This window comes from Microtus oregoni, unplaced genomic scaffold (assembly GCF_018167655.1).
Source record: "Microtus oregoni isolate MIOR12 unplaced genomic scaffold, Mior012 000000F_ref0000247, whole genome shotgun sequence".
NCBI lineage: Eukaryota > Metazoa > Chordata > Mammalia > Rodentia > Cricetidae > Microtus > Microtus oregoni.
Window position 1 is genome coordinate 32,794,656 of NW_024543059.1, and position 26,907 is coordinate 32,821,562.

General features: G+C 34.4%; 1 protein-coding gene and 1 long non-coding RNA gene across 11 annotated transcripts in view; one reads left to right on the top strand and one right to left on the bottom strand.

The window, feature by feature from the left end:
* Ube3a (ubiquitin protein ligase E3A) overlaps positions 1–26,907 on the top strand; it is a 70,384-nt gene that overhangs the window by 14,545 nt on the left and 28,932 nt on the right. For 2 of the 3 annotated variants that reach the window (XM_041660106.1, XM_041660112.1), the window contains exons 3-6: positions 917–1,036; positions 4,508–4,552; positions 12,844–13,142; positions 17,374–18,647. In XM_041660106.1, coding sequence (XP_041516040.1) covers positions 1,017–1,036; positions 4,508–4,552; positions 12,844–13,142; positions 17,374–18,647 — 1,638 coding nt within the window. In that variant the 5' untranslated portion in view covers positions 917–1,016. The remainder of the gene's footprint in view (positions 1–916; positions 1,037–4,507; positions 4,553–12,843; positions 13,143–17,373; positions 18,648–26,907) is intronic. The other variant, XM_041660120.1, reaches the window with a different exon arrangement.
* LOC121453397 overlaps positions 14,999–26,907 on the bottom strand; it is a 140,342-nt gene continuing 128,433 nt past the window's right edge. For 3 of the 8 annotated variants that reach the window (XR_005975006.1, XR_005975002.1, XR_005974997.1), the window contains 3 exons: positions 26,035–26,179; positions 20,358–20,593; positions 14,999–16,722 (listed from right to left, as the gene is read on the bottom strand). This is a non-coding gene — a long non-coding RNA (uncharacterized LOC121453397). Of the gene's footprint in view, positions 16,723–20,343; positions 20,594–26,034; positions 26,180–26,907 lie in introns of all 8 variants that reach the window. The other 5 variants (XR_005975008.1, XR_005975007.1, XR_005975001.1 and 2 more) reach the window with 4 other exon arrangements.

The window sequence follows — 26,907 nt, forward strand, 5'->3', positions numbered from 1 at the left end:
AAGGTACTTGGAGAATAAGGGTATGCATTTGTATTTTGCTGTGTAATTTTTATAGAATTGAGCATGGACGCTTTCTTATACAGCCAAGGGTTTTAAAGTTAATTTTAGATGAATCTACTATAACTACAGAATATGTATATGTGCAACTTTTTCATCAAGAATTTGCCTCTGGCAGATGGTCTCTCTATCAGTTTAAGATTCCTGTTATTAAATCAGTCTCATTTTAACTATTGCCACAGTCCATATTCTAATTCTTTGCTTATTTGTAAGTATTGAAATCTCAAAACTCTGTAAAGCAAAGCTAAGCCATAGCAAAATTTTAATAATTGGTAGAAAGGTAGTCAGTCTTGATTTTAGTCTTATTTCAACAATATTTGTGAAACCTTGGACAAGTTGGGTAGTCACTCCGAGGCTGGTTATTGTTATTCTTAAGTGTCTGCTTTGATCTCGCAGATCTAAAGTCAGTGGAACTTAGGGGTACTGTTGATCACTGTACTTTGTAAGCCATATAAACATTGAAAAGCAAGGATTATTATCTCTCTCAGAAATGCCTGGTACCAGATGTGTTTCAGATTTAAGAATTTTTCAGATGTTTCTATAGACTTCACTGATTAAGCATATCTAATCTGAAAATGCAGAATCTAAAATACCCCTAAATCCAAACCTTTTTGAGTTGCTGACAAGATGATTTAAAATTTTCTGGGTTTTGGGTTGAGAACGTACCTCATTTTCTCAAGTGAAGAGATCATTTAAGAAAACAATATACTGGAAAATAGTCCATAAAGGTTTTCCTATGATAATTATTCTTCTAATAAATTTTATGTTGACAACTGATTTTAAGCTTTGAAGATTATGATTTGAACAGTGAACTGGGTTTATGCTAGTGTTCTAACTAAAGGTCTGTTTAATTTGTTAGAATTATTAAGCCTCCGTTCAGATCACGTTAGCAACTAGACTGGTGTGACAACCTGTTTTTAATCAGTGACTCAGAGCTGTTACCACCCTGATGTCCCCGAATGGCCACAGCTTGTAAAAGGTAACTTTGAATGTTATTCTACAGTCTTTACAGGCTGTCATTGTAAAGTGAATATGTGCTGTATAAATGAAGGCAATGCATAGGAGGCAGGGATATTGCTAAGATAGAGGACCTAAGAGTTGAGCTATTTCTCCATTTAAGATCCTTTTGAAGATACTTATTAGAGTGAATTTCTTACCTGTCCTTTCATTGATGAAGATAAGTAGTCACCAAAGACCTGTTTTTTATATAGAAAATGTTTCTCAAATGTGTGAAGATTGCATTGTAGACGTTTTAGGAAATATATGGAAAATGCCTTGATTAGTGTTTGTAAGTGTACCTCTGTCGTGGTAGAAGTTTACATGCCTCTCTAGAAGTGTTGCACCTTTAGTAAAGTTAGTCTGTAGTGGAGTTAAAGGTGCAGCTCTATATCCTTAGAAGGGTGTATTTGCTAGTTCATGCTGCATTGCTTGATGTTACTTGGGTGCGTTGTCATCCCTTTCTGTCGTTCAGGTTGATACTTTTAAGACTGTCTTCTTCAGTGTTACTAGGTATGTTTCAGTTTACCAATTTCATTTATTTTTATTTATTTTTTTATTCTGGCAAACTTTAGGATAACGGGTTAGTTTCTGTTTTTTTAAAGTTTGGTTCATTTTAAATTTTGGATTTGGTAAACTAGAAGTGTGTACTGTATTCTTACTTGTAATGTGTTGCTAGTAAAGGAACAATAAGCTCCTTAAGAACCAAAGTACAGCTTTGGGACTGTTAGTAGGTACTTGAGAGTTAATTTTAGTTTTAGGGTATATTTTAGTAATTTACTTAGAATACTGTTGAAGTAGTCTGAAAGTAGACATTATTTAGATGTACACAGTTAGTAATAACATCTTTCTGTTGTGTATATTTACTTTTATTTTGATTGAAATAAAACTGCAGTTTGAATGAAAGCAGCCTGTGCTGTGTCTAAGAGTCCTGAGAATAATTTTAGGATAATAATCTTTGAATCCTTTTTAACTATTCTTTCAGTTAGGTTGTCTTAAGTTATTCGTTTGGCTTACTGGTGTTTAATGGCTCACTCTGATATATGTAGACATTAAATAGAGATCTAGTGTGTGTGTGTGTGTATGCTTTTTTGGCATTGTGCTACTGGTGTTTACATATTTTGTTTAGGGAACAAGTTGAGAAAATAGCTATAGTTGGCTGTTTGAAGATATGTTTGCTCTATAGATTATTTTAGGATCTTGAAAGTTTGCAATAGTTCTATAATGTTCTCCTGAGGCATGTTTTTTCCCTAATGTCTTACATTTTTCCTGTATTTTTTTCCTCCTCATCATTTCCAAACCTTTTAAAAAAATTTCGCTTTCCCCAATTCATTTCAAACATTTTGCTTCCTAGCTGATTAACAAGTTCTAATTTGCCTTTCTCATTTCTAACATGTTTATTTTTTTATTTTATTTTGCAAGTGAGCTTTACCTCACACTGTAATGTCAGATGTTGGAGGGGCACACTAAAAAATGAGTTAGCTAGTCTGTATGGGTAATCATTTTGTTTTAGCTCTTCTAGCCCTTTTGTATAGGATGTAAGTTTCGGAACAATCTTGGGATAGCCAGATGATGTGCTTATTCCCTTGGAGAGAGGGTGGTGAGCTGTTGCATTTGTTATCACATCCAAGTGCCAGTTTCAGTTCCTATGTAATTTCGTGTTAAACAGAAACTATAAATACACTGCTAAGAAAATCTAAAGTATTTGAGCTTTGGGATTTGTTTGAATCAAACGTGCCTTTTTTTCTCTCTTTCTCTCTGTTTGTGTATTTACTGACTTGGAATCGAAATGAATTGCAGTGTTATTTTGAAGGTCTAGTAAAGAAGTGAATTTTTGATACTAAAAGTAATATAGTAAATTTTAAAATTCTTTTTTAATTTTAAATTTATTTTATGTGTGTAAGTGTTTTGCATACAGGTATGCACGTGTACCACATGTGTGCCTGGTGCCCACAGAGGCCAGAAGAGGGCATCAGACCTGGGACTGGACTTACAGATGGTTATGAGCAACTGTGTGGGTGCTTGGAGTCAAACCTTGATTCTCTGGGAGCAGCCAGTGCTCTTAATCAATGAACTACCTCTCCAGCCCCTGATTGAAGGTTCTTTGTTAAAAATAGTGTCCATAACCATGTGCCAAAAAAGGCCTTTTTATAAACTTTTTTTTGTTTGTTTAAGTTGGAAAGTCTTTGATAAATTCACAAATCCAGTCTTGTTATATTTGTATTTTAAATTTGAAATTTAACTTAATCTTTTTTTTTTCCTAACCCATTTTGGGAATTTGAAATGGTAGATAGAAATAGGTACTAAAATCAGTTCACCATAGAACATTGACTCTCATACTGGTAGGTGTTGGCAAGCCTTTAATCCCAGCATTCCGAGGCAGAAGCAGGTAGATCTCTGTGAGTTCAAGGCCAACCTGGTCTACAAAGCAAATTCCAGGACTGCCAGAGCTGCACAGTGATACCCTCCCTCACCTTCTCCCCCCAAAAAAAGAAAGAAAAAAAGGGGACATTGCCTATCACATTAATGATTTATAAAAATTAACATAGTAACAAACTTTTTAAAAAGTTAATTGACTTTTGTGATGCAGCGTCTCACTGTTTAGTTTAGGCTGGCCTCAAAGTAAGGATGATCCCGACTTAGCCTCTGAGGACAGGAGGTACGGGAAAGTGCTGCTGTGCCCAGCTCTAGAATTGTTCCTTAACCATGTGCCTCCTGCTCCAACCCAATAAAAATGGGATGCTTCTTGATGCTTTAGATGTATGTATTTCCTATAATAGCTAATATATTAAAAATAAAGAAAATAACCAGCAACTCTTAAAGCTGAAACTAGCTTACAATTATCTAGCAAATATAATGCTCCACATACATGCTGATGATATTTAAATGTTTCTTAGGGAAAGCTAATTTCCTTATTGAACCACAGTAATCATGATTAGAATGGTACATAGCATTTAACTATCTTAAAATTTACATACACTATAATATCATAGTTTGAATTGTCTAGAGCAGAAGCTGGCAGATATTTTTTAAGGGACCTGTGAATATTTTAGGTTTTGAGGGAAAACTGGTCAATATACATAGACAGTGTTTCAGTACATGCAACTATCTCAGTAAAACATACCTACAAAATCAGGTGATCATTCCACATCTTGGCGTGTTTGCCAGGTTACAGTTTGTTAACACTTCATTTAATTTCAAGACTATGAATACCAATTTGCTAATGCAGGCAGCCCATCTTGATAGAAAGTTACTGTTTTTCATACTGTTTGACTTTGTAAATTATTATAGTTTATACTGATTTGATATCTGAGTATAATGATTCTAATTTCTTTTTCTCATTTTAAATACCCTTTCATTAGAACTTAAATATTGCTTTCAAATTTATCTTCCCTACTTACATTTCTGTACCTTTTTGGAATTCACTAACCTTTGTCTTTAATTACATTTACAGATCACCAGGAGAATCCCAGTCTGAGGACATTGAAGCTAACCGAATGTAAGTATAACTTGGTTCAGGCTATGTGTGTTTTAAGTTGCCCTACACTGCTTTATTGGAAAATACCTTCTAGGCTTAAAAAAATCAATAAAATAAATTTAAATAAGAAGAAAAAACTGAAAATTATATTCAGAGATTGGAAAATATCTGTTTCCCCCCTTACCAAATGCTTCCATGATCATTAGATGTCTGATGGTAAGTAGATAATTGTGTACGTGATTCTGAATTCTTGTGCTTTTTTTGCCCTGAGCAGGTATGGGTAAACAGGGAAATGACAACAGATAGGTTTGGCCTTGTTGGTACCTGCTATTGACTAATATATAACTAATGAAAATACAACTGTGTAGATGTGACTTCTGTTTACTCTAAGTCATTAGGTCCTGTGTTTTGGATATAAAGATGCATGAGAATTAGTTCCTACTCTTTGAAAGAGCACAAACAAATATTTTTAATTATTTAAATAGAACTGTAGTTGGGCTATAGTGAGAATACAGAGGAATACCAAGCTATGCAATAGAAGTCTAGTGGAGATAGTAGGAAAATTAGCATAACCGGGTAAAACCAAGTGTAACTTGAAATGTTACTAGGAATTAAGCAGCTGGAAGTTTGACTGGTTTTTAGGCAGAGTCATGGGCAAGGTTCTGAAGCAGGACACTTTGAGTACAGGGAAAAGTGAGGAACTGAGACTTTTTCAAAATCTGATGGTGAGGAATGAAAACTGGAGAAAGAATCATCATTACAGGGGGATTAGGCAAGAGACTGTTGCAGTGGCAAGTAGGAAGACTGGAGTAGGGGGAAGGTGGCTGGTAGGTTGGCAGAAATGAGTGCCTTAGTAAATAAAGAACAGTTGATGGAGACACTGACTTCTGCATATGCTTCTCCACACATGTACCTGCACAAATGCATGGTACACATTCTGAAATTAGAGGGAGCTGTATTTAAGAATGTAGTTGAAAAAGTCAAGATTTTCTTTACTGAAAGCAGATTACATCATTTTAAATGCTTATGTACATTGTGATCTTCACGAAAACGACTATGGCATATATATTTTAAATTTATGTGACCATATAACTTCTATGATAACTTTAAAACAATTATAAAATGTGGAAAATTTACTATTTACCGTTTTAAACTATGCAATTCAGTGCTAGTGTGGATTTTTGAGCATTTATCATCAGAATGTTTGTATCTTACATGCTGAAACTTTGTATGTATTAAATAGTGACTCGTTATTCCTAATTCCTACTGACGAGCAACTACGATTCTGCTTTTTGTCTAAATTGTGGTGCTTCTAACTACCTTAAATAAGTGCAGTCACAACAGCTTTTTTTCTTTAATAATTGGCTTATTTTACTAAACACAGCATCCTCAAAATTCATTTCTTTGTATCATATGCTAGAACTTTTTTTTTTAGACTGAGTAATTTCACTTGCTTGTATATGCTTTATTTGGCCCATCTATCTGTTCATCTGTTAATGGGGTATTTCTGAGTTAGCAGTTGGGAATAATGCTGTTATAAGCATGGACCTGTTCTTTGAAACCTTGTTCAAAATTCTTTTGGGTCTAAATAGGAAGTATAATTATTATATCATGGTAATTATGTTTAATATCTTGAAACAGTGCCATATTGTTTTAAACAGAAGCTATACCATTTTATTTATATTACCTATAATAAAAGCATTATGGTTTTTCTACAACTTGGCTGGTGTATTAAAATTTCTTTGGGGAGTAATAGTCATCCTAAGGGATGTGATTTCATTTATTATAGTTTAGTAACCGAGTAGCTTTTTTGTTGTTGTTGTTGCTTTTACTCTTAAAAAGCAAACAAGTTTATTTTGTATACCTAGATAGCTGCCAGTATGGCAGAAACTGAAGAACAAGTGCCTTTCCTTTCTTTCCTTTTTTCCTTTTTTTTTTTTTTTTTTTTTTTGAGACAGGGTTTTCCTGTGTAGACCTGGCTTTACTCTTTCTAGACCAGGCTGGCCTCAAGATCAGAGATTGACCTGCCTCTGCCTACCAAGTGCTGGGATAAAAGGTGTGTGCCACTACACATGACTTCAGATTCATGAGAGAAAATTTATAATCTCTGTAATCAACTAGAAAATCAAAATGAAGCAACAGTGAGATAACACCTCATACCTGCTAGGATGGTTATTATCAAAATACTAATGTTCATGATGGCAAACAGAAATCTTGCACACAGTTGGAGGAAATGTAAATTAGATCAATTATGAAAAATAATAGTTTCCTCAAAAATTTAAAAGTAGAATTGCCATGACCTAGCAGTTACATTATAGGAATATATAGCTAAAGGAAATTAAACTCGTGTGTTGAAAGAGATACCTACATTTTCATGTTGATTGCAACCAGAATGCAGAAATAAACTGTTTGTCAGTAGGTAAATAAATAAAATTTGGAATATATGATAATGTAATTTTTAACCATTAAAAGTTGTCTGAAATCCTATGTCTGAAAACATGGGTGGAAATAGTGGTTCACATTTAATGAAATAAGTCAAGTGCAGAAAAACAAGTGCTGCATAATCTCATGTGTGTAAACTAAAAACATTGACATTCTTAAAAATGTTACTTGTGATAGACTAGGTGGTGGTCACAGAATACAAAATGGAAAATGGATAGAATTTAGTTCAGAAACCTATTGTACAGCGTGTGACTTGTTAATATATGCGTTCTTGAGTATCACTAAAGGTGAAATCTTAAGTATCTTTGCAAAGATGCTTTGTATGTGAGATGAATATATGCAGTTCTTACTTGTCAATAAAAATAAAAATTTTTGGAAAGACATCTGTGTTTTCATATATCAAAATTATTTCATAAATGAAAGCTTTTAACAGATTGATACATTTTCATAATCATAGGTATATGGTTAAGATAAAGGAATACTTGTTTGAAGTAAATAGATACTAAAATTCTTTAATATTAATGGAAGTAATTTTGAAATTCTTATATGGGATTATAACATGCACATTGACACTGATGTTACTTTATTGGTGACATAATGGGGTAGAATTTTTTTTTTTTCAGGCTATGAGTTTAATAGAACAGAATGGAAAACCAGAAGGTATTCAGGTAGATTTTATGAAAGCTTCATGTTAGAAGCTTGTGCATTTAGGGTTTTTAAGAATCTTGATATTTTCCTGGGCATTTTGGCTCACTCCTAGAATCCCAGTACTTGGGAGGTTGTATAGGGCTAGCTTTACTCATATAGTAAGTCTCAGTCTAGGCTACATGAGACTCTGGCTTTAAATAACAGCAGCAATAAAAGAAAGTAGTCAAAACACGCTAAGGAGTCTGTTTGTTTGGTATAATAGCTGCTTTACAAGTACATTGATCCTATTCCCAGAACCTATCTAAAAATGTGGTGTGGTCATCTTACCCACTCTTGGGGGAGGGGCAGAAATAGAATTATAGTTGAAACTCATTGTTTCTTCAGTCTAGATGGTTCAGTGAGTTTTAGGTTTACTGAGAGACCCTGTCTCAAAAAGTTAGGTCTGGAGCAATTGAAGATGAAGTCTGAAATTGATTCCTGGTTGCTAAATGCACACGCCTAGGTACACATGCCTGCACATGTGTGCACACACGGAAATTGATTAATCCAAAGTAAGGCTGTTACTTGTATACTCTTAATTTCCTCAAATTTTCTTTTATAGACCTTTGAATTTTATTCAGTAGTTTTTTCCCATGTCCATTAACCAAATTTTGGAATGCATCTTTATTGTCTCTATCTCATGTTGGAACCCTTTGTAAGTCCTGCTGGACTTATCTTCAAAATTCTATTTGGCCACTTAAAAAAGCATTTATAGCGCCATTGCCATCTTGGTTTGAGAAGGCATTTCATTGTTTCTTAGTACTTTTGTCCTAGAAACTATAAATGGGCTTTTTTGGTACTGATGTTAAACCATCTTTTCTATACTTAAAACTTTTCAAACACTTCCCATTCATAAACTATACCCAGAAAATGATATGGCCTTATATGAACTGGCTTCTTTAATTAAGATGATATTCTGTACTTCCATGTTCTTACCCTACAACTTTTGTCTTCTTAAGTCTAGTATTCTTTCTCTTGGGTTCCTCACATCTTTTTCTTCTTCAGAAGTCTTAGATGATGTCTTGTCAGAGATGTCCTTTCTGGGTAACTTTGTCTAATTATGATTATGTCTCATCTTTTCAGTTATATCTATTTATCTTTTTAAGATTTAATAACACAATTTTTTTTAAAGCTCTCACATGGCTGTTGGCATTTAATACTCTGACCAACAACATCTTAGAGGACCAAAGGATTTTGAATTGAAAGAACGTGGATTGTGAATTTTATTCATTCATATTTTTTTCTTCCCATCAAAAGATTTTAGGGAACATTAGTGAGGATAGTTTACCTTTAGCTCATAGAGTTTATTTGCTGTTAGTACAGTTTAATTCTAGAGAAATTATAAAAAGATATTCTTTCAAGTTAATGTCTGAAAAGCAGAACCTTTTCCTTCAGGGTCTTCTGTGTGTTCTCTAACTAGTCTTTTGTTCGTGTTATCATGAAGATTAATTAGCACTGTCAGCGCAAAACAGTTAAAGTCACTGTAAAAGGGGTAAGGTGGTTTATTGTAGAGCCAAGTAGAAGTCACCATGTAGAAAAAAAAAATGTGAAGTTTCAGGCCACCCCAAATAGCAGGTTCTAACTTGTCTGGGTAACATTTTCATGAAATATGGGTGTGGCTTTTGTTTTACTTTTAGCACAATGTAATATCACACAAACTTTGTAGATAGTGTATATTGGGTACATCTAAATGTTTACCACATTCTACTCCAAAACAACAAAAAGCAAACAAAACCAAGGAACAAAAAATTTCTACAGGTATTAGAATTCAAGTTCAGTATTGTTACTTCATGCTGTGTATTTCTTTGATTGTAGAAAGCTTCATTTGAAATTAAAAAAGTATGAATTTTATAGTTAGTTTTGTGTCAAATACTTGAGAAAATAAGGCATGGTAGCTAAATTACTTTCTTTCCCTATTTATTTATTTTTCATTTTTTTGAGCAAGGTCTTCATATTATTCTTCAAATATGAATTCTATTTCTTTTTCATTTAATTTTATTTTTTGAGATCATAGTATAATTAATATGTCATTTCCTACTTTCCTCTCTCTAAATGATTCCATACACACTTGCCCTCATGGCCTCATTTCTCACTAATAGTTGTTACATACATATGTATTTCATGTAAATCTGGCACTTTTCAAACACACTAATGGAAATATCACAAAAGTGGTTGCAGCCAAATAGGGACCGTTCTGCTCTATGTTTCAGGTGCTGTCTGATGACATTAACTTTTAGTTTGGTGGAAGTTAGGAATAGTTACTAAGATGTTAAGTAATGTGCAGAAGTGGACCGTGAAGGGCTAAAGCTAGCCCAGGATAGCTGTGGATTTGCAGCCTTTTGACTCTCCAGAATTCATTCTTACCACTCAACTTTGTTTGGAGACTCTTAGACTTGACCTCTCTTCTGGAATCTTTAGTTTGTAATGCACCTATGTAATCTTTTCTTTTTATTTTTTATTTTATGTCAAAAACAGGTGCACAAATTTGTGTTTTTCACATTGGTAGAACTTAGGAACACCAAATTCAAAAGGTTTTGGTGATAACAATGTGCCAGCTATTCCTGCTTTGATATTTAAGGCTGAAGCAAACATAGATTAATTTAGTCCAGTCTACAAATATCAAATTAAACATGACGTGTAGGTGCACACATATATGTATGTGCATATATTTATGTAAGATCCAGAGTTAAGGAGCCATGACAGAGTTCCAGAGGTTTCAGAAGCCTGAGAAACAGAAGATTGTGTTGTATCGTGACATCTCGGTATAGGCACATGGTTTATTTATAGTCTTCCTTCTTTACCATATGGCTTTGGGACTTTTGGGGGGAGGAGTATTATTAGTTATTTGACATCTTTTCAAAATATATCTTGATGATATTCATCTCTGCCATAAATCTTCCAGATCGATCCCTCCCCGTCCCCTCACTATATGTGACCTTTAGTTTTTGTTAACCCATCAAGTATAATTTCTACTGTCCATATAATCTTGTATCTGTGGCCTTCCATTAGGGCATGGTTACTCTTAAAGATAATTATTTCCAACAGCTGTCAGTTGCAATAGCAACTCAGCTAGGGTTGAGACTTCATGCTCACCTGTTTCCTAGGCCAGGGTTTTTTGTCTAGCTTGAGCTCACATAGGCCTAGTGAGTGCATGCTTTGAGTTTAAATACATACCTGGAGCTGTCTTCAGAAAACAGATTCCTTGTACTTCCGGTCTTTCCATCTCCTCCTTTGTAATGACCCCTTGAGGCTTGGGAGGGTTTATATTTATGGGCCATATGTTTTTTCACAGCTCATTCTCTACAGTTGTTTTAATCACCATTTACTGAAGAACAAAGCTGGTCTTATGAGGGTTGACAGATGGAGTGATCAATGATAAGTTGATTGGAGTTTTAGTACAGTTTTAGTACTGTAGACATTTGATAGAATAGTAGTAGGTTCTGACCAGTACCTATGACCTATCTAGCCACAGATTGTCAGTCTTAGTACAAGGCTAGGTATAGGTTTCATCTTACGTTGCAGACCTTGAAGCCAATCAGAAAGTGGTTGATGATCTCAGGACATTTGTGCCACTATTGCAACAGGTAGCTTGTCTTGCCAAGCTAGTTACTGTAGCTCTTGGCGTTCAGAACTGGGTATGACTGATGACAATTACTTTCTCCTTTGGTAGCCTGCATAGCACTGTTAAGTACTACAGATGCTAACCATTAGTAGGGATCAAGTTACCAAGTGAGTTTAGCTTCATTTTGCTTTACTGACTGAAGTATGTGGTGTTTTCAGCAGTAGCATCTTACCGTCAGTTATGGGATTAGTAAAGAACATTGGCAATAAATTAGGCATGCTGATTTTCCACTAGATATTAGGAAATAATGTCTTCATTAATTGGCCACTTTTTCCCTTAAGTAGGATCTCTAACTCTTATGATACATTTTAAATTTTTTAAACTTATTTATATTGTATGGATGTATGTGGCTGGATATATGCTATGGTGTATTTTTAGAGTTCAGAAGACAATTTTTGGTAATTGGTTTTCTCCTTTCACCAAGTAAGATCCAGGGATCAAATTCAGTGCATCAGACTTGGCCTTTGGGTCGTTCTGTTTGCACACTATTAATGGGAAATGTATAGGAAACATTCCTAATTAAAGCTTCTGAATTGGTTGGTAGTGCTGAAATACAATTTTGTGCCATCTGCCTATGTTGTTTGGAGTCATTGTCCTAAGACTTACCAGATTCCTATTTGCTTGTTCACCTCTAGTGCTCTTGTCCACTTACTCTATCCATTAACACAATAATAGCATGAAGTTTTGAGAGTGAAAGTAGGTAGGTTCTTCCTACTGGGAGCTCCCATGCTTGTAAATTAAAGTCCAAAGGGATCATTTTGAATTCTGTGGACTAAGTATGCGATTCTACTTAAATAGAATAGAAAGAATTTTAAAATCAACTTATAGAGATAGATTATGTAAAACAACTTCTCGGTTGATGACATAATTAAATTAACTTTTATTGATCACCTTGCCTGAAAAATTGATGATCAAATGTTAATCTACATGTTTAAAGCTTATAAAGTAAGATGAATATGATTTTGCCCTAATAGAAGTTAAAACCTTCATCTTCCTATGACAAGGATTTAATGAAGAGGGTTAGCGGCAAGTCTGGGCTCAAGATTATCTGCAGTGATGCTGCTTTCCCTTGGTATAATACGATATTTAGATCATTTACTTTTAAATCTCTCATGATTATTAATTGAGAATTTTTTTCATAAACTCTAGATAGAAATTTTGTATTAACTGCAAATGAACTATTTGAAAGTTATTAGAATTAATTATTTATTTCATATGTAATGAAAAGGAAAACTGGCCTAACACAGTGATGTAATTTGTTTTTAGTTGTACTCAACAGTTAAGGATCATACAACATCAAATTAACCTTATCTTTTTAAACCAAAGAAAAGCATACTATATTAAAATGATAATTTTTATAAGATGACATTTTGTCACAGTTTCTTAGAAAGTATTATTTCACCAGTTAACACTTGGGGGTAATAGTGGATTTCTAGTTTCTCCATCTAAATATTTAGTTTATTGCTTTAGTGCTTAGTTAACTTTTGTCTTATCTGTTGGGCTTTGTTTTTGAGCAATACTAATCACTGTGCTTATTGTTTTGAATGTCTGGTACATACAGGAAGCGAGCAGCTGCAAAGCATCTAATAGAACGCTACTACCACCAGTTAACCGAGGGCTGTGGAAATGAGGCCTGCACGAATGAGTTTTGTGCTTCCTGTCCAACTTTTCTTCGTATGGATAACAATGCAGCAGCTATTAAAGCCCTTGAGCTTTATAAAATTAATGCAAAACTCTGTGATCCTCATCCCTCCAAGAAAGGAGCAAGCTCAGCTTACCTTGAGAACTCAAAAGGTACACCTAACAACTCAGAGGTAAAACCGAACAAGGACGGAAAAGGAGCTAAACCTGATTTTAAAGGTAAGAGATTGTATTTTCAATTGAAAATGTTCACCTTCCTAGGAATGGACGGAGAGGGGAGGACCTAGGACTTACCACAGGGCAGGGAACCCTGACTGCTCTTTGGACTGGAGAGGGAGGGGGAAAGGAGTGGGGGGAGGGGGAGAAGGTAGGAGGAGGGGGAGAAGGGTGGGAGGAGGGGGAGAAGGGTGAGAGGAGGGGGAGGGAAATGGGAGGCTGGGAGGAGGTGGAAACTTGTTTTTTTTTCTCCTTTTCTCAATAAAAAAAAAATGGGGGAAAAAAAAAAGAACAAATGTGCAGAGTTAGAGTACGGCAAGTGCCCCCGGAAGCAGGGTCCTAGCCTTTGCGGGCACCTCAGGAGTCGCTTTCATTGCCGCCACTCTCAGTTACTTCTATAATAAACTGAAGTAAAATAGGAAAATAAAAAATGGATTCTGATGGGAATGTTTTTATCTTCCTCTGAAATTATTTAAGTCGTGTTTCTATTAAAAACACCTCCATGGAAAAAAAAAAGAGAGAAAATACTCAATTAAAAGCTGTGTCAGAGATTTAAATGTATTAATTTTGTTCTTTTGCTTTTTTGTGACCTGAAGATACCATAGTGTATATATATAGTAAAAGCCTTTCTTTTGGTAAGGTCTGGTAAAGGAGAGTTATTATTAAATTAGTTACTTTATTACCTTTTATTGATATGGTAGTTGTTAATCAGAAGCAGATTATACTGTAGAAGTTGATATGTGAATGAGTTAATCTCAACTTGTAATGATTTCCATTGTACGTAATAGCTTATTAGGTCGCAAAGTCTATAACTTATATTGTATTTATAGTAAATCCTGTTATGAACTCTGAAACTCCAGGGACAGTCTTAAAAGAAGCAGATAACATTTTCTTCCTATATTCTGCCTTCTGTATCTAAGGCATTTGATATCCTCACAAGGTACTTAGGTCTTGATGTTTGTTTGTTTTCAGCAAGGTTTCTGAGACTGTCTTTGGACTTTTAGTGACATGCAATATAAACAGTACCATCTGAGCTATTGGTTGGGGAACCAATCCATGCTTTGTAAAATGGCCCTATATTTTGAAGCTTCTTAAAATTTTCCACTTTTTCATCATGGATGTCCAATCTTTCTTTGGCTTAGTGTAAGTAATTAGTATTAATGAGGTAGTTAAAATCTTCAGATTGCCAAGGGCTTAGACTCACTATTATTTGAAATATGTTTAAGAGGTATTGAAATAAAATTGAGTTACATACAGGTTTATTATGTTATTTCACAATAGAACTATAGAAATATCAGAAACTTTGCTACTCAAACTATATTGCTAGTCCTTTTTCATGAATTTGCTCATGTAAGGATAAATAGGTGAATGCTACCAATATATTGAATATGGAATCTGGATTGGTTCATTTTGCATGCTTCTGCCTCAGAAGGCCATCACAGAGTAATAGTAAATGAAGTATAATATGCCATTGTGGTTAAATGGAGCTGTCTGTAGGAAAATCTGGTACATAATGGATGTATTAGTCTTGTTTTTGCTCATGTGTTCTATTTTGCAATTTATTGTTTTGCAGATCACTCCAATTTTTATTTCCTTTACTCATTTGAATATTTTTAATTAGGAGTTATAAATGCTTAATCATATTGCTGCTCTCATTCTGATAATTGTGTTTGTTCATTCTAGTTAGATGTGTAGATCTAATCAATTATTGTATGACAGCTTTGTTCTTACATGAAACAGTTTTGTACTTTTTAGAGTATACAATACTATGTTTTAAGTTTTTTTTTTTTTTTTTTTTGGTTTTTCGAGACAGGGTTTCTCTGTAGCTTTGGTGCCTGTCCCGGAACTAGCTCTTGTAGACCAGGCTGGCCTCGAACTCCCAGAGGTTCGCCTGCCTCTGCCTCCCGAGTGCTGGGATTAAAGGAGTGCGCCACCACCACCCGGCTTTAAGATTGTTTTTGAGATGAGTCTTGCGTTGTGCAGGTACTTAGAAAGTTAAGGAAGGAGCATCTTGAATTCCATTCTAGCCTGTGTTATATGATGTAACATCATGTCTCAAACAGTTTCAGAAACATATATATTAGAATATACAAGTGAGTCTTAAAACGGTTTCTTTAGTTACTTGTTCATTGCTATCCAGACTATAACTTTTTATTTCTGATTGCAGTGCTTTTTACACACACACGCACACATGCACATGCGCACACACACACACACACACACACACACACACACACACACACACACGGAGGTAGGGGAGGGAGAAGAGAGTTGTCAATTAAACATTTCAAACAGAACACTGTACGTCAAACATGTTATCTCCTAACACACTGTTCATTCATCATACATGTTTTCTATGTTTTTGCTAACACTTTAGAGAAATTAAATATACTTGAGTGGTCAAAAAAGATACCATAATATTTTCATTGGATTAATGAGAAATAAGCTCCATGTTAGTGCTTTCATACTTACTTAATCTTAATAAACTGAAGAATTAGTGCTTGGATTGGCATACTGGCTCATCCAGGTACATGGAACCTACCGCCAGGCCTCATGTCAGGGACCACACTGTGGAAGGAGTAAACCAACTCCTTCAGGTTACCCTCTCAGCACCCCTTACTTCTCATAAATACATATAAGGACAAATTATTTTTTTTAAGGAAAGAATTCAAGATCATTAAGCAAACAAGTGTTGATAACTCTTGGAGCAGGCCACAGATCAGGTTTGTAGTATATAAAGTTTAGTGCTTCATAGTCCATCTTCTGGAAGCCATTCCATCAATGATGACTTGAATTTTATATTGTTTCTTACTGTTGAGTAAGTACCTTGAAGAATATGTAGTGATTATAGTAAAGATTTTTACATACTATTGTCTTGTTAATACAACTACAGCTGTTTCTGTTTTGTTGTGGGAGACCTGTCCTTTCCTAAACAGAAAATGAGGAGTGGATTCAGGGGTCAGAGCAGAAGGGGATGAGGGGGAAGGGACTGGGAGAAGAGGGGGAGGGCAACTTCAGCCAGGATGTAAAATAAATTATTTTTTATAAAAGGATTTTTACTTGCTGAGTATAGGTAAGGAAATACTTGGCATAGTGAAAATAGGGATAGATTGTCAACATAGCTGTAAAATTATCCTTCCTTACATAATTGATTTAATGATTATAGTACTCTTCAACAAAGAGGTTATTTTGGTTTCAGCATTATTATTTGCTATTTGATTTCTAAAATTTTACCGTATAAAATGTCATTCATCTTTTGTCAGTAAGATAAAATATCTTTTGCTTTGTTGCTTCGAAAGGGTATAGCCTTTAATGAGAGTGACATTTACTATAAAGGTGAGGGAAGCTAGGAAGTTAATGACCCTAGTTTCGTGCCTGGGAGAAAATGTATGTAAGTTTTGGTGCTTATGGTCTTTACTTTCTTAGCTTTTACCCACTGTTTATTTTTAATTGCCTCTAATAATTTCCAATTGCTTTGTTAAGGCTGTGAGGACCTGAGTCATGGTAACAGATTGCAGTAGTAGTAGCCTCAGTAGAAGCTTTAACTTCAGAGTTTGCTTTTCCTCAGTCACAGAATAGGAACCTGAAAGAAATGAACACAGAAAATGAATCAGTTTTTGTTTGTTTGGGTTTTTTCTTTGGGGTAGGGTGTTATTTTTTGTGACAAGGTTTTTCTATGTAAATGCTCTGTCCTGGAACTTACCTGAATTCACAGAGATCTGCCTTCCTCTGTCTCCTAAATTCTGGGATTAAAGGCGTGCGCCACTTGATTTAATATATAAATAGAAAAAGGGTTGCTTGCATATGATGGGACTGAGCAACACTTGGTATAAAACTTTGCCTCCTTAGTCTTTTGAGAACAATGTAAGGGAAAACGCTTCCAGGATATTAGTGTAGTAACTCTTCATTAAGGTTGCAATCAGTATAGCAATGAAATTACATACATACTTATTTTATACTTAGAAAAATACTAATGCATGTCTTGATTACAAAACAAATCTTAATAATAATTATATGTTGTTGAATGAATGCCAAAGAGTGAGGTTGTTGCTAATACTTAAATGAACTAGGAATTGCTAAGTGTAGTTTGTTGATAGGTAAATTAGGTTTTTTAAAATTTCTGACTTTTCGAATTCAGAATGTTTAGGCATTTTACTTTCTTACTAGAACTTACAATCACAAAATAAACATGTATATCACAACAATAATTGTTCTTTGTCTTTCCATTTTCTAGATGTGAATTACCTAACTGAAGAGATAGTATATGAAATTCTGGAATCGTGTAGAGAGAATGATGATTACTCCCCTTTAATTCGCGTAATTGGAAAAATTTTTTCTAGTGCTGAGGCATTGGTTATGAGCTTTCGGAAAGTCAAACAACACACTAAGGAGGAATTGAAATCTCTACAAGAAAAGGATGAAGACAAGGATGAAGATGAAAAGGAAAAGGCTGCATGTTCTGCTGTTGCTGCTGCTGCTGTCGCTGCTGCTGCTGCTATGGAAGAAGACTCAGAAGCATCTTCTTCCCGGATGGGTGATAGCTCACAGGGAGACAACAATGCACAGAAATTAGGTCCTGATGAAGTGACTGTGGATGTTGATGCCATTAGAAGGGTCTACGCCAGTTTGCTCTCTAATGAAAAAATAGAAACTGCCTTTCTCAATGCAATTGTATATCTGTCACCTAACGTGGAATGTGACTTGCTGTATCATAGTGTGTATGCCCGAGATCCTAATTATCTCAATTTGTTCGTTATTGTAATGGAGAATAGAAACCTCCACAGTCCTGAATATCTGGAAATGGCACTGCCATTATTTTGCAAAGCTATGAGTAAGCTACCCCTTGAAGCTCAAGGAAAACTGATTAGACTTTGGTCTAAATACAGTGCAGACCATATTCGGAGAATGATGGAAACATTTCAGCAACTAATTACTTACAAAGTCATAAGCAATGAATTTAATAGCCGAAATCTAGTGAATGATGATGATTCCATTGTTGCTGCTTCAAAGTGTTTGAAAATGGTCTACTATGCAAATGTAGTAGGAGGGGAAGTGGACACAAATCACAATGAGGAAGATGAGGAAGAGCCTGCGCCTGATGCCAGTGAGTTGACACTGCAGGAGCTTTTGGGAGAGGATAGAAGAAATAAGAAAGGTCCTCGAGTGGACCCAATAGAAACTGAACTTGGTGTTAAAACTCTAGATTGTCGAAAACCACTTATCTCCTTTGAAGAATTCATTAATGAACCACTGAATGATGTTCTAGAAATGGATAAAGATTATACCTTTTTCAAAGTTGAAACAGAGAACAAATTCTCTTTTATGACATGTCCCTTTATATTGAATGCTGTCACAAAGAATTTGGGATTATATTATGACAATAGAATTCGTATGTACAGTGAACGAAGAATCACTGTTCTCTACAGTCTGGTTCAAGGACAGCAGTTGAATCCATATTTGAGACTCAAAGTCAGACGTGACCATATCATAGATGATGCACTTGTCCGGGTAAGTTTGACTCTTACTTAAAATCAAATTTAAACTGAAAGCTGCAAAGTGAACACATTTCAGTGTATTCATTTCATCTATGATTTTGAAAGAAAAATGATGTCCTGTAACTTAGGAACTTGTTGGTATTTCTGATCTATGTTTCTATACCTTTCTTGCTACTCACCGAAAATATTGGTTCTGTTTGTTGTCTAATGTAATGATTATTTCTTTTTGACGAAGAGTAGATATTATAGTGCTCGGGAGATGACTCTGGGTAAAGTTTGCTGTGCAAACATGAGGACCTAAGCTTGGATTCCCTGAGCATGTGTAAAATATGATGTGGTAGCACCACTTATATGATACCACATCCTAAAGCAGGTTCGGTGGTGGAGACAGAAGAACCCTCAGAAACTTATTAGATTACATTATGTAAAACTCCTTATTCTGAACTGGATGATATGCCAGGATAGTTTGGTTCTTTGTGTCAGTAAGACTTCATTTCTAAGCCACCAAGTCACTCTGTCTTATATGACAGTAAAAGATTTTGGTTTTTTTAACCGTAATAATGTTAAGTCCTGAGACTTCAAAATGTGGGTATTAATGTTTCGATTTTTCAGTCAAATCTAGAAGATTTAACTGGGAAGTCAGGTGCTTCTAACACCCTGATTTTTCTTTCAGATGACATTGCTTCTTGACTGTTCCTTTATTCCACAGATGACAAGTATTGCACTCTTAACTGTCTCTGTCAGTTAAGCCAGAAAATTGGTTTGCTGAGTGCTGGTCATAGTTTTACAGAATCATATTTAACAAATTCAAGGCATTATTGTTTGGTATTAATTATTCTTGTCAGTGCTACTTTTTTTTCTATGAACTTGATGTAAAATTTAGTACCTGTTACACTTAAAGTGTCACCCTTATATACTAAGAAATAAGAAGAACCTGTAACAGATAACTGATTAATACTTATTTGAAAATATATTTTTTAGTATGGATTTGCCTAAATCTGAAAAGTCATAAGACTGAACTGAATTCAGACTTAACCAAAATCACCCACCAGACTTCTTTGTTATTTTCTTCCTTTCCTCCTTTTTTTCTTTAATAAGGTGATGCTAAGAACCAGTAAAAATTTAGATAATATTTGTATATTTTTTAAATGATCTTTTAGGAGAAAATTAACCATTTCTGTATTTAACATTTTTTTCCTAAAGAGGTATTGAGGTAAAATCAACAGTAAGCCTTGTAATTATGGTAACAAATTGTTGCTATGAATATTACTTAGTTATTTCAACTGGTTATATGCTTTGGCATATTATAAATCATAATCTATTAGATAATATCTGCACTTGTCTAGGACCTGTTTACAGAAGCCTTTGCTTTCAACAGTCCTGCTGCCTTTCTCTTTGATAAGCAATACAGTAGTAACAAAGAGATAACATTTATTGATAAGGTTCTTAGGTGTTCTACCCAGCTTTTATTCTTTATCCTAGTTTGCAGTTCCTTTCTCTACTTTTCCTCTTCCCCCTCTTCTTCATTTTTCTATACCGTCTTAACTCCCAACCCCCACATTTCTTTATTTTTCAACATACCAGTGTGAAAGGATTAGAAATGTAAGTATAGACATATACCTTAAGATACACACACACACACACACACACACACACACACACACCTTAAGTATAGACACATACCTTAAGAAATGTAAGTATAGACATACCTTTAGACACATACCTTAATTGAGGACCCCCATCAGCATTACTGATCGCAAGTTACGTCAGTTTAGTAACAGAAAGGAGGTTTACAGCAAGCAATATCTACAAAGATCCCGATGAACTGATGAGTCAGCTTTATTCTGTTTGCTCTTGTCTTGGCTTGCCATGTGCCACTGTTGTGTTTTAAATCTTGTGCTTTTTTTCATAAGAATAGTTCTCGTTGGTCACACTTGGTTGTGATCCTGTCATTTTGAACTGCATATTAAGGTTGTATAGAGAAGAAGGAATGAGAAGTTTTGCTGAGAATTGAACATTATAAATAAATAATGAAAATTTATAGTACCCTAAACTTAAGAGCTAAGAAGGAGATAATAAGTTTTTTTCCTTAGTTTACAAATGAGGCTTAGAAAAGATTACATATGTGATTTTTATAAGTTTTCTATTGAATCTTACTTTTCACTTGTTAATTAGACTAGCTAGTTTAAAGGTAGAGAAAAGGCCAGTAAATTAGAATTAATAATTATGATATTTTTTACACTTGTGATCCTTTTGTTTCTGCTTCCTGTTTAGTGCTAAAATTATAAGAGTGTACACTCTCTGGTCTTTTTTTTTTTTTAAGCCAAAGTATGTCCATTGCTTTCATGTGTCATTCACTTCAAATCAGTCTAACGACTCCTCCCAAGCTAGTGCTTTTAGAGGAACTGTTACTGGACAAGAGAATAGTGTTTGAAATGTTTTATTAAGTATAAGGTACTGTTTTTTAAAAACTACTGCAATATTTCTCTTGAGCTTTGTTTTAACTGTTTTTTTTTTGGCTTTTATTGCTATGAAAATAATACAGAAATAAATATTAATAAGAACCCTTCTTTCATCTGAATTACAACAATTTTAGTGTGGAAGTTTTTACAAATTCTTAATACACACACACACATATATGTACACACACACATACTATATATATTCTTAAGGTACTGAGATGGTTTTATTGGGTAAAGTGACTTGCCACTAGGCCTAATGACTAAATTTGATCCTCTAGATGCACATGATTGGAAAGAACTGAAGCCCAAATCTTAACCTCAAACCTCCACATATGTGCTGTGCCACATGTATCCTTCTGCCCTCCATTAAATGTATATGTTCTTTCTTCAATTTGAACAAAGCTTTTCAAGGGTTGTAGTGTGTATAAAATTTTAAAGTTGTTTTTTTAAAGGAGTAGATTAATGTAGTGTGTATTAAAGAAGAGACAGTACTGTCATACATGAGTTGCTTCTGACTTCCCTCACAGTCTTAGAGCTGCCCAAATGAAAACACAACAGCAAAAAAAAAAAAAAAAAATCAAGTTGTTGCCTTCTAGGGGCTCAGATTAGAGATTCTGGCAGGCAACCTAGTGTTCCGTGCTTTATGTATTTTGGTAAATCTATGCCACAAACTAATATTACTAATATTTGGGAACTAAGTGTTAGTACAGTTTATATGTATAGGTTATAGGCTATTGTAATATGTGTGTAGAATATTGTCAGTATTTAAGAAGATTAATAAAGTCAGTGTAATTGAAATAGGAACTGATAGTGTTATGGGATTGATTAAATTAGTAAGTTCTAGAATTTTACATAGTTATTCTGAGGACCAAAAGGAATGGTGAAGATGGAAAATTGGAAAGCAAAGTCTAAAAACCAGGACTTGTCACATGCAGATGAAAGAAATTGGTTCACAGAAAAAGTTATCAGAATTGTTGCCCAATTTCCTCCCCAAGTCACTATCCCTGTATATATGGGGGTCTAAAAGCATCACCTAACTCAGCTTCCATAATTACCTTTATTATAAATACCTACTGCTACATGTACTTCAATTTTTCATCGGTAGCCTACAGTGCTTTAATAATGGAGTTTTTTGTGCTGTGTATTTAATTCTATCAAGCATTCATTAATTAAATTTTGCTTAGTGCGATTATTATTTAACATTCTAATGGAAATGAATGGAATCCTCCTTAAAAGTAATTTCTTAGAAGACGAATGAAAAATGAAGTAGTAGTCAGTATCATAATGGCTCAGCCTCATTTAAGAATTTAAAATAAAACATCAAACTCCTTTTTTTTTGTGAGGAAAGTGAACTTTAGAGAGATTCTTATTTGTAGAAATGAATGTCATAATTCAATTTATTACCTAAGATGTAATCATTTGACTCAGCTGTAACCCACTTAAAGGCACAACAGATTCGTCTTTTGTTTACAGATAACATGAAAAAAGTTAAATTCATTAAGGCGATTGTGTTTGTCGTCATTATTTAATGATTATTTACCAAAATGTATAAGTCACCGTTTTTGGAGAGTCTTACTTAGCACTATTGATCTAATTTGAGTGCTGCTTTTCCTTAAATAATTATATCATTAGTTGTTTTCCTTTTAAATTATGTCAGCATAGGGTTTGAGGTAGTAACTCAGGATGTCTAAATGTTGTTTTTTTTTTTTCCTCTTTTTAGTATTTTGAGACAGGGTTTCTCTGTAGCTTTAGAGCCTGTCCTGGAACTAGCTCTTGTAGACCAGACTGGCCTTAAACTCAAAGAGATCCACCTGCCTCTGCCTCCTGAGTCCGGGATTAAAGGCGTGCGTCATCACTGCCCAGCTCGGATGTCTAAATGTTTTAAATGATGGACTAGCAAAAAAAATTTTGAATTTTGAAAATATGGGAATAGAATGTTTTGAATCAATATATATCCTACTTAGTAGAGTTTTGGAAATGCTTTCATATGAGATCATCTTATAAAAAATGATCTTGCCAGGATTTTGTCTTGCTAATTAAAAGTTAAGGAGTTTAAAATTATTTTAACAATCGATGAGAGCAAGAATTTCTAATCAGAAAAGAAGCCTATTTAGGATGTGGCAGTTACCACTGTATTTTAATAAAGTATAATATCAGTATATTTTATTTTTCTCTAGTACTGTCTATTAAGGCAATACTATCTATTTTATATTTAAGAAGTATAAATACATATAAAATCCATTGTTTTATAATAAATGAGGTCAAGGATGCACACAGATTTTTTTCAAAATTTCCTGACATTTTCCAACAGTTTTCATTTTCATATACCCAACTACATATAAAACAACTTGATTTTACAAATTCAGTTTTAAATAAAAGCTATTATTTAAAGTAATTTAACTGTATACTTTTAATCCCTATACTGTTTAATTGATGAAACAGTGGCTTAAAGGGTGTGTGTGTGGGTGTTTTAAGGATTATTATTTTAAAGAAATAAAATTTAATGTGATTTCTTATGATAATGGCTTCTGCCAAAGGTATTATTGCATAATATGTTTAGTTTCTGTTGCCACAGTTTTTAGAAAGATAGGCTACTAACCCACTATCCTCAAACAAGCTAATAGTTCCAAAATCACTTTGATACATTGAGAATGGTCTTTTTTTTTTTTTATTTTTTTTGTTTTTCGAGACAGGGTTTCTCTGTGGTTTTGGAGCCTGTCCTGGAACTAGCTCTTGTAGACCAGGCTGGTCTCGAACTCACAGAGATCCGCCTGCCTCTGCCTCCCAAGTGCTAGGATTAAAGGTGAGAATGGTCCTCTATTTTTATTTGAGAAATAGCCAATTGGATACATATACAGAATTAACTTGCCAACTATTCTTAAAACATAACATTTAAATACACGCTGATTCTGAAAATAATATGTGAGTGTTGATAAAAATAAGAGAAAGCCAAAGAAAGTAAAAAAGCACACAAAATTCAGAAACCAATATTCTCTCTAGCTCTGTGGAGAAGTAGTTGACTGTAGTCTAACACGTGCTGCTGGATTAGAGCCTCTCTCTGAGCTACTTACTCTACCTTTCGACTAATTTAAGAGGCCCATCTGTAAAGTTTTCTAGCAGCCTATTTGCGACGTGGTTTTATTTGTAAAGTGACCCATCACTTTTATATACTGCTTCTCCTGCTCTTATTCCTGGAATATTTTTGTCCTTAAAATCCTACGGTTAGGCTTGGTGGAAGTGGTGCACACCTTCAACCCCAGCTCTTGGGAGGCAGAGGCAGGTGGATCTCTGAGTTTGAGGCCAGCCTGGTCTACAAGAGCTAGTTCCAGGAAAGGCTCCAAAGCTACAGAGAAACCTGTCTTGGAAAACCAAAAAAAAAAAAAAAAGAAAGAAAGAAAGAAAGAAATCCTGTGGTTAAACATTCTGACAAAACTGGAAATATTTATTTATTTGTTAATCCTATTTTAGATAGAGAATGCCTGTATAGCCCTCACTGGCCTGAATTTTTCTATGTAGGTGAAACAGCATTAAAGAACAGAGTTTGAGTGCTGGGGTTAAGTGCATGTGCCACCACGTGTAGAGAGCTTGGAACATTGTAAATTAATAGAATGGAAGTACTTGCAGCCCAAACTTAGAGGCAGAGTTAGTATTAGAGAATTAATCTGAGCATCTCAAATATTGTGTTTTCAGTGATCATAATAGAACATACAGTATTAAAAGCTTCTGGCTAACCAGTATTGGGGGGGTGAGGGAATAGCAACAATTGTTAGAAATAGACTGTCTTATTTGACTGATAAAGGGCTAAGAATACCGACAAGCTTTTGAACCAAAAATTTACATGTTTTAATAGAAATAGCAGTCAAATGCATAAGTTATGTCGGACTTTTTTCCTATTTAGTAATGCTTGATTAAAGCAGTTTCACTTCTGTGGTGAAAAAGAAAATGAAAGCATTCACTGAAATCTTTTGAATTCTTAGCAATTTGAGAACTGGGAGAAAGCACTAAAACAGATTACACAGTAATAAGGGCAATGTTGTGTGGGATCATTGAAATTTAAAGGTTCAAAATTATTCTGTTTTAAGACAGATTTTCAATTAGCACTTTTGTTGGTTTGCTTTCCTTTTCCATTTCCTAGGTTAATTTTGAATGTACATAATTTTTGACTGTAGGGTGTAACATGAGGGCCTGCTAGTTGGGGGTTTCTGTCCTGCCTGGTTCCCACAGTCCCAAAGAAAATCACACAGAGTCTACATTAGATATAAACTGATTGGCCCATTAGCTCAGGCTTCTTACTAGCTCTTATCACTTATATTAACCCATTATTCTTATCTATGTTAGCCACATGGCTAGGTACCTTTCTCAGCGGGACAGGTCACATCTTGCGTCTTCTGTGGTTTGTGCAAGACTGCTGAGAGAGCTTCCTTCTTCCCAGAATACTCCTGTTCTTATTGCCCTCCTCTACTTCCTGTCTGTTTGACCCGCCTATACTTCCTGCCTGGCCAATCAGCATTTTTTAAAACATGATTGACAGAACACAGACAATTCTCCCACACCAGTAGAGTCTCAGAACTATTCTACCTTTTGATCTGTTTGGGACATAAAATTATGAATCTTAAGAAGTAGACTTTTTGAAGAATAATAGTAGTTCTCACCAATTTTGCATGCTTCATAGAAATTATATATTAAACTTTTGCCATCTTGTAGTAGGGAGAATATTACCCCCTTTTTTTCTTTGTACATTAGAAATTTGGCTGGATTTACTGAACTTTAATTGAATGTTATTAATCTTTTGTGACAATTGGGACTTCATTTTAATAGAGTATTTTGTTTCTTATATTTCAGTAAAAAATTACTGCCTCAAAAATAAACTTTCAATAAATACTGACCTAAAATTATGTATGTCAGCTGAGAATATAGATCAGTTAGTAAAGTACTTACAAGTAGACCTGAGATTAATCCTCAAAACTTTGTTAACAAAGGCCTTGCAATCTTGATGGTAGATAGTCAGGTACTGGCAGATGCCTGGGGCTTCCTGACAGTACAGCCTGCGCTGATCTTCCGTCTTGTAGGCCAAAGAGAGACTCTTTTGACAAGTAAGGTGCACATATGAAGACATACAAATGAGTTAATCAAGACCAAGACAGAGATGTTTTTAAAGAAATGAATTCGTAGTATTGTAGAACCCATAAGTTTAAGGTATTCAGGAAGTAATTTGAACTAATTGTTTTTTTCCCAAAAAGTTTTGGCTGTATCCCCTACTAAGAAAAATATAGCATCCTAAACAAAATTTGTACCTGTACATTGAAATTTGTCTTGCCACAAACAGCAGGTCCTTTTGCTGATTCTGATGTGGTCTTTTCATTTATTTTTGTTGTTTTAATTTTCACTGGCAGCAAACCATTGCAGCTCACAGTTTAAACTTTAAGCTTAGATTTAGGGCAACTTGGCCAGATTCCTGAATTTATGAGATTTTGGTTTTATTTATTTATTTTATAGATTGTTAGAATACCAAAACACTATTGTTGCTTATAGCATTTGCTTTAGTAAACTAGTAGACCTATTCCAGTGCCACTTAAATTTTTAAAATTCCTTTTGAAATAGTTAAGACATTAACATTCTTAAATATTGTTTTGTCAAGCTTTCATCTTTAATGTTACATTTTTTTAAGCCAACAGGTGTTTGGAAACAATGTTGAAAATAAATTGTATAGTTAGTTATGACTACTATCTGCAAAGTTCAAGTAGATAAAACAAGTTACAATTTCAACATAACGCATTATAATTTAATATTTCATAGTGGACAGAAGTAGTT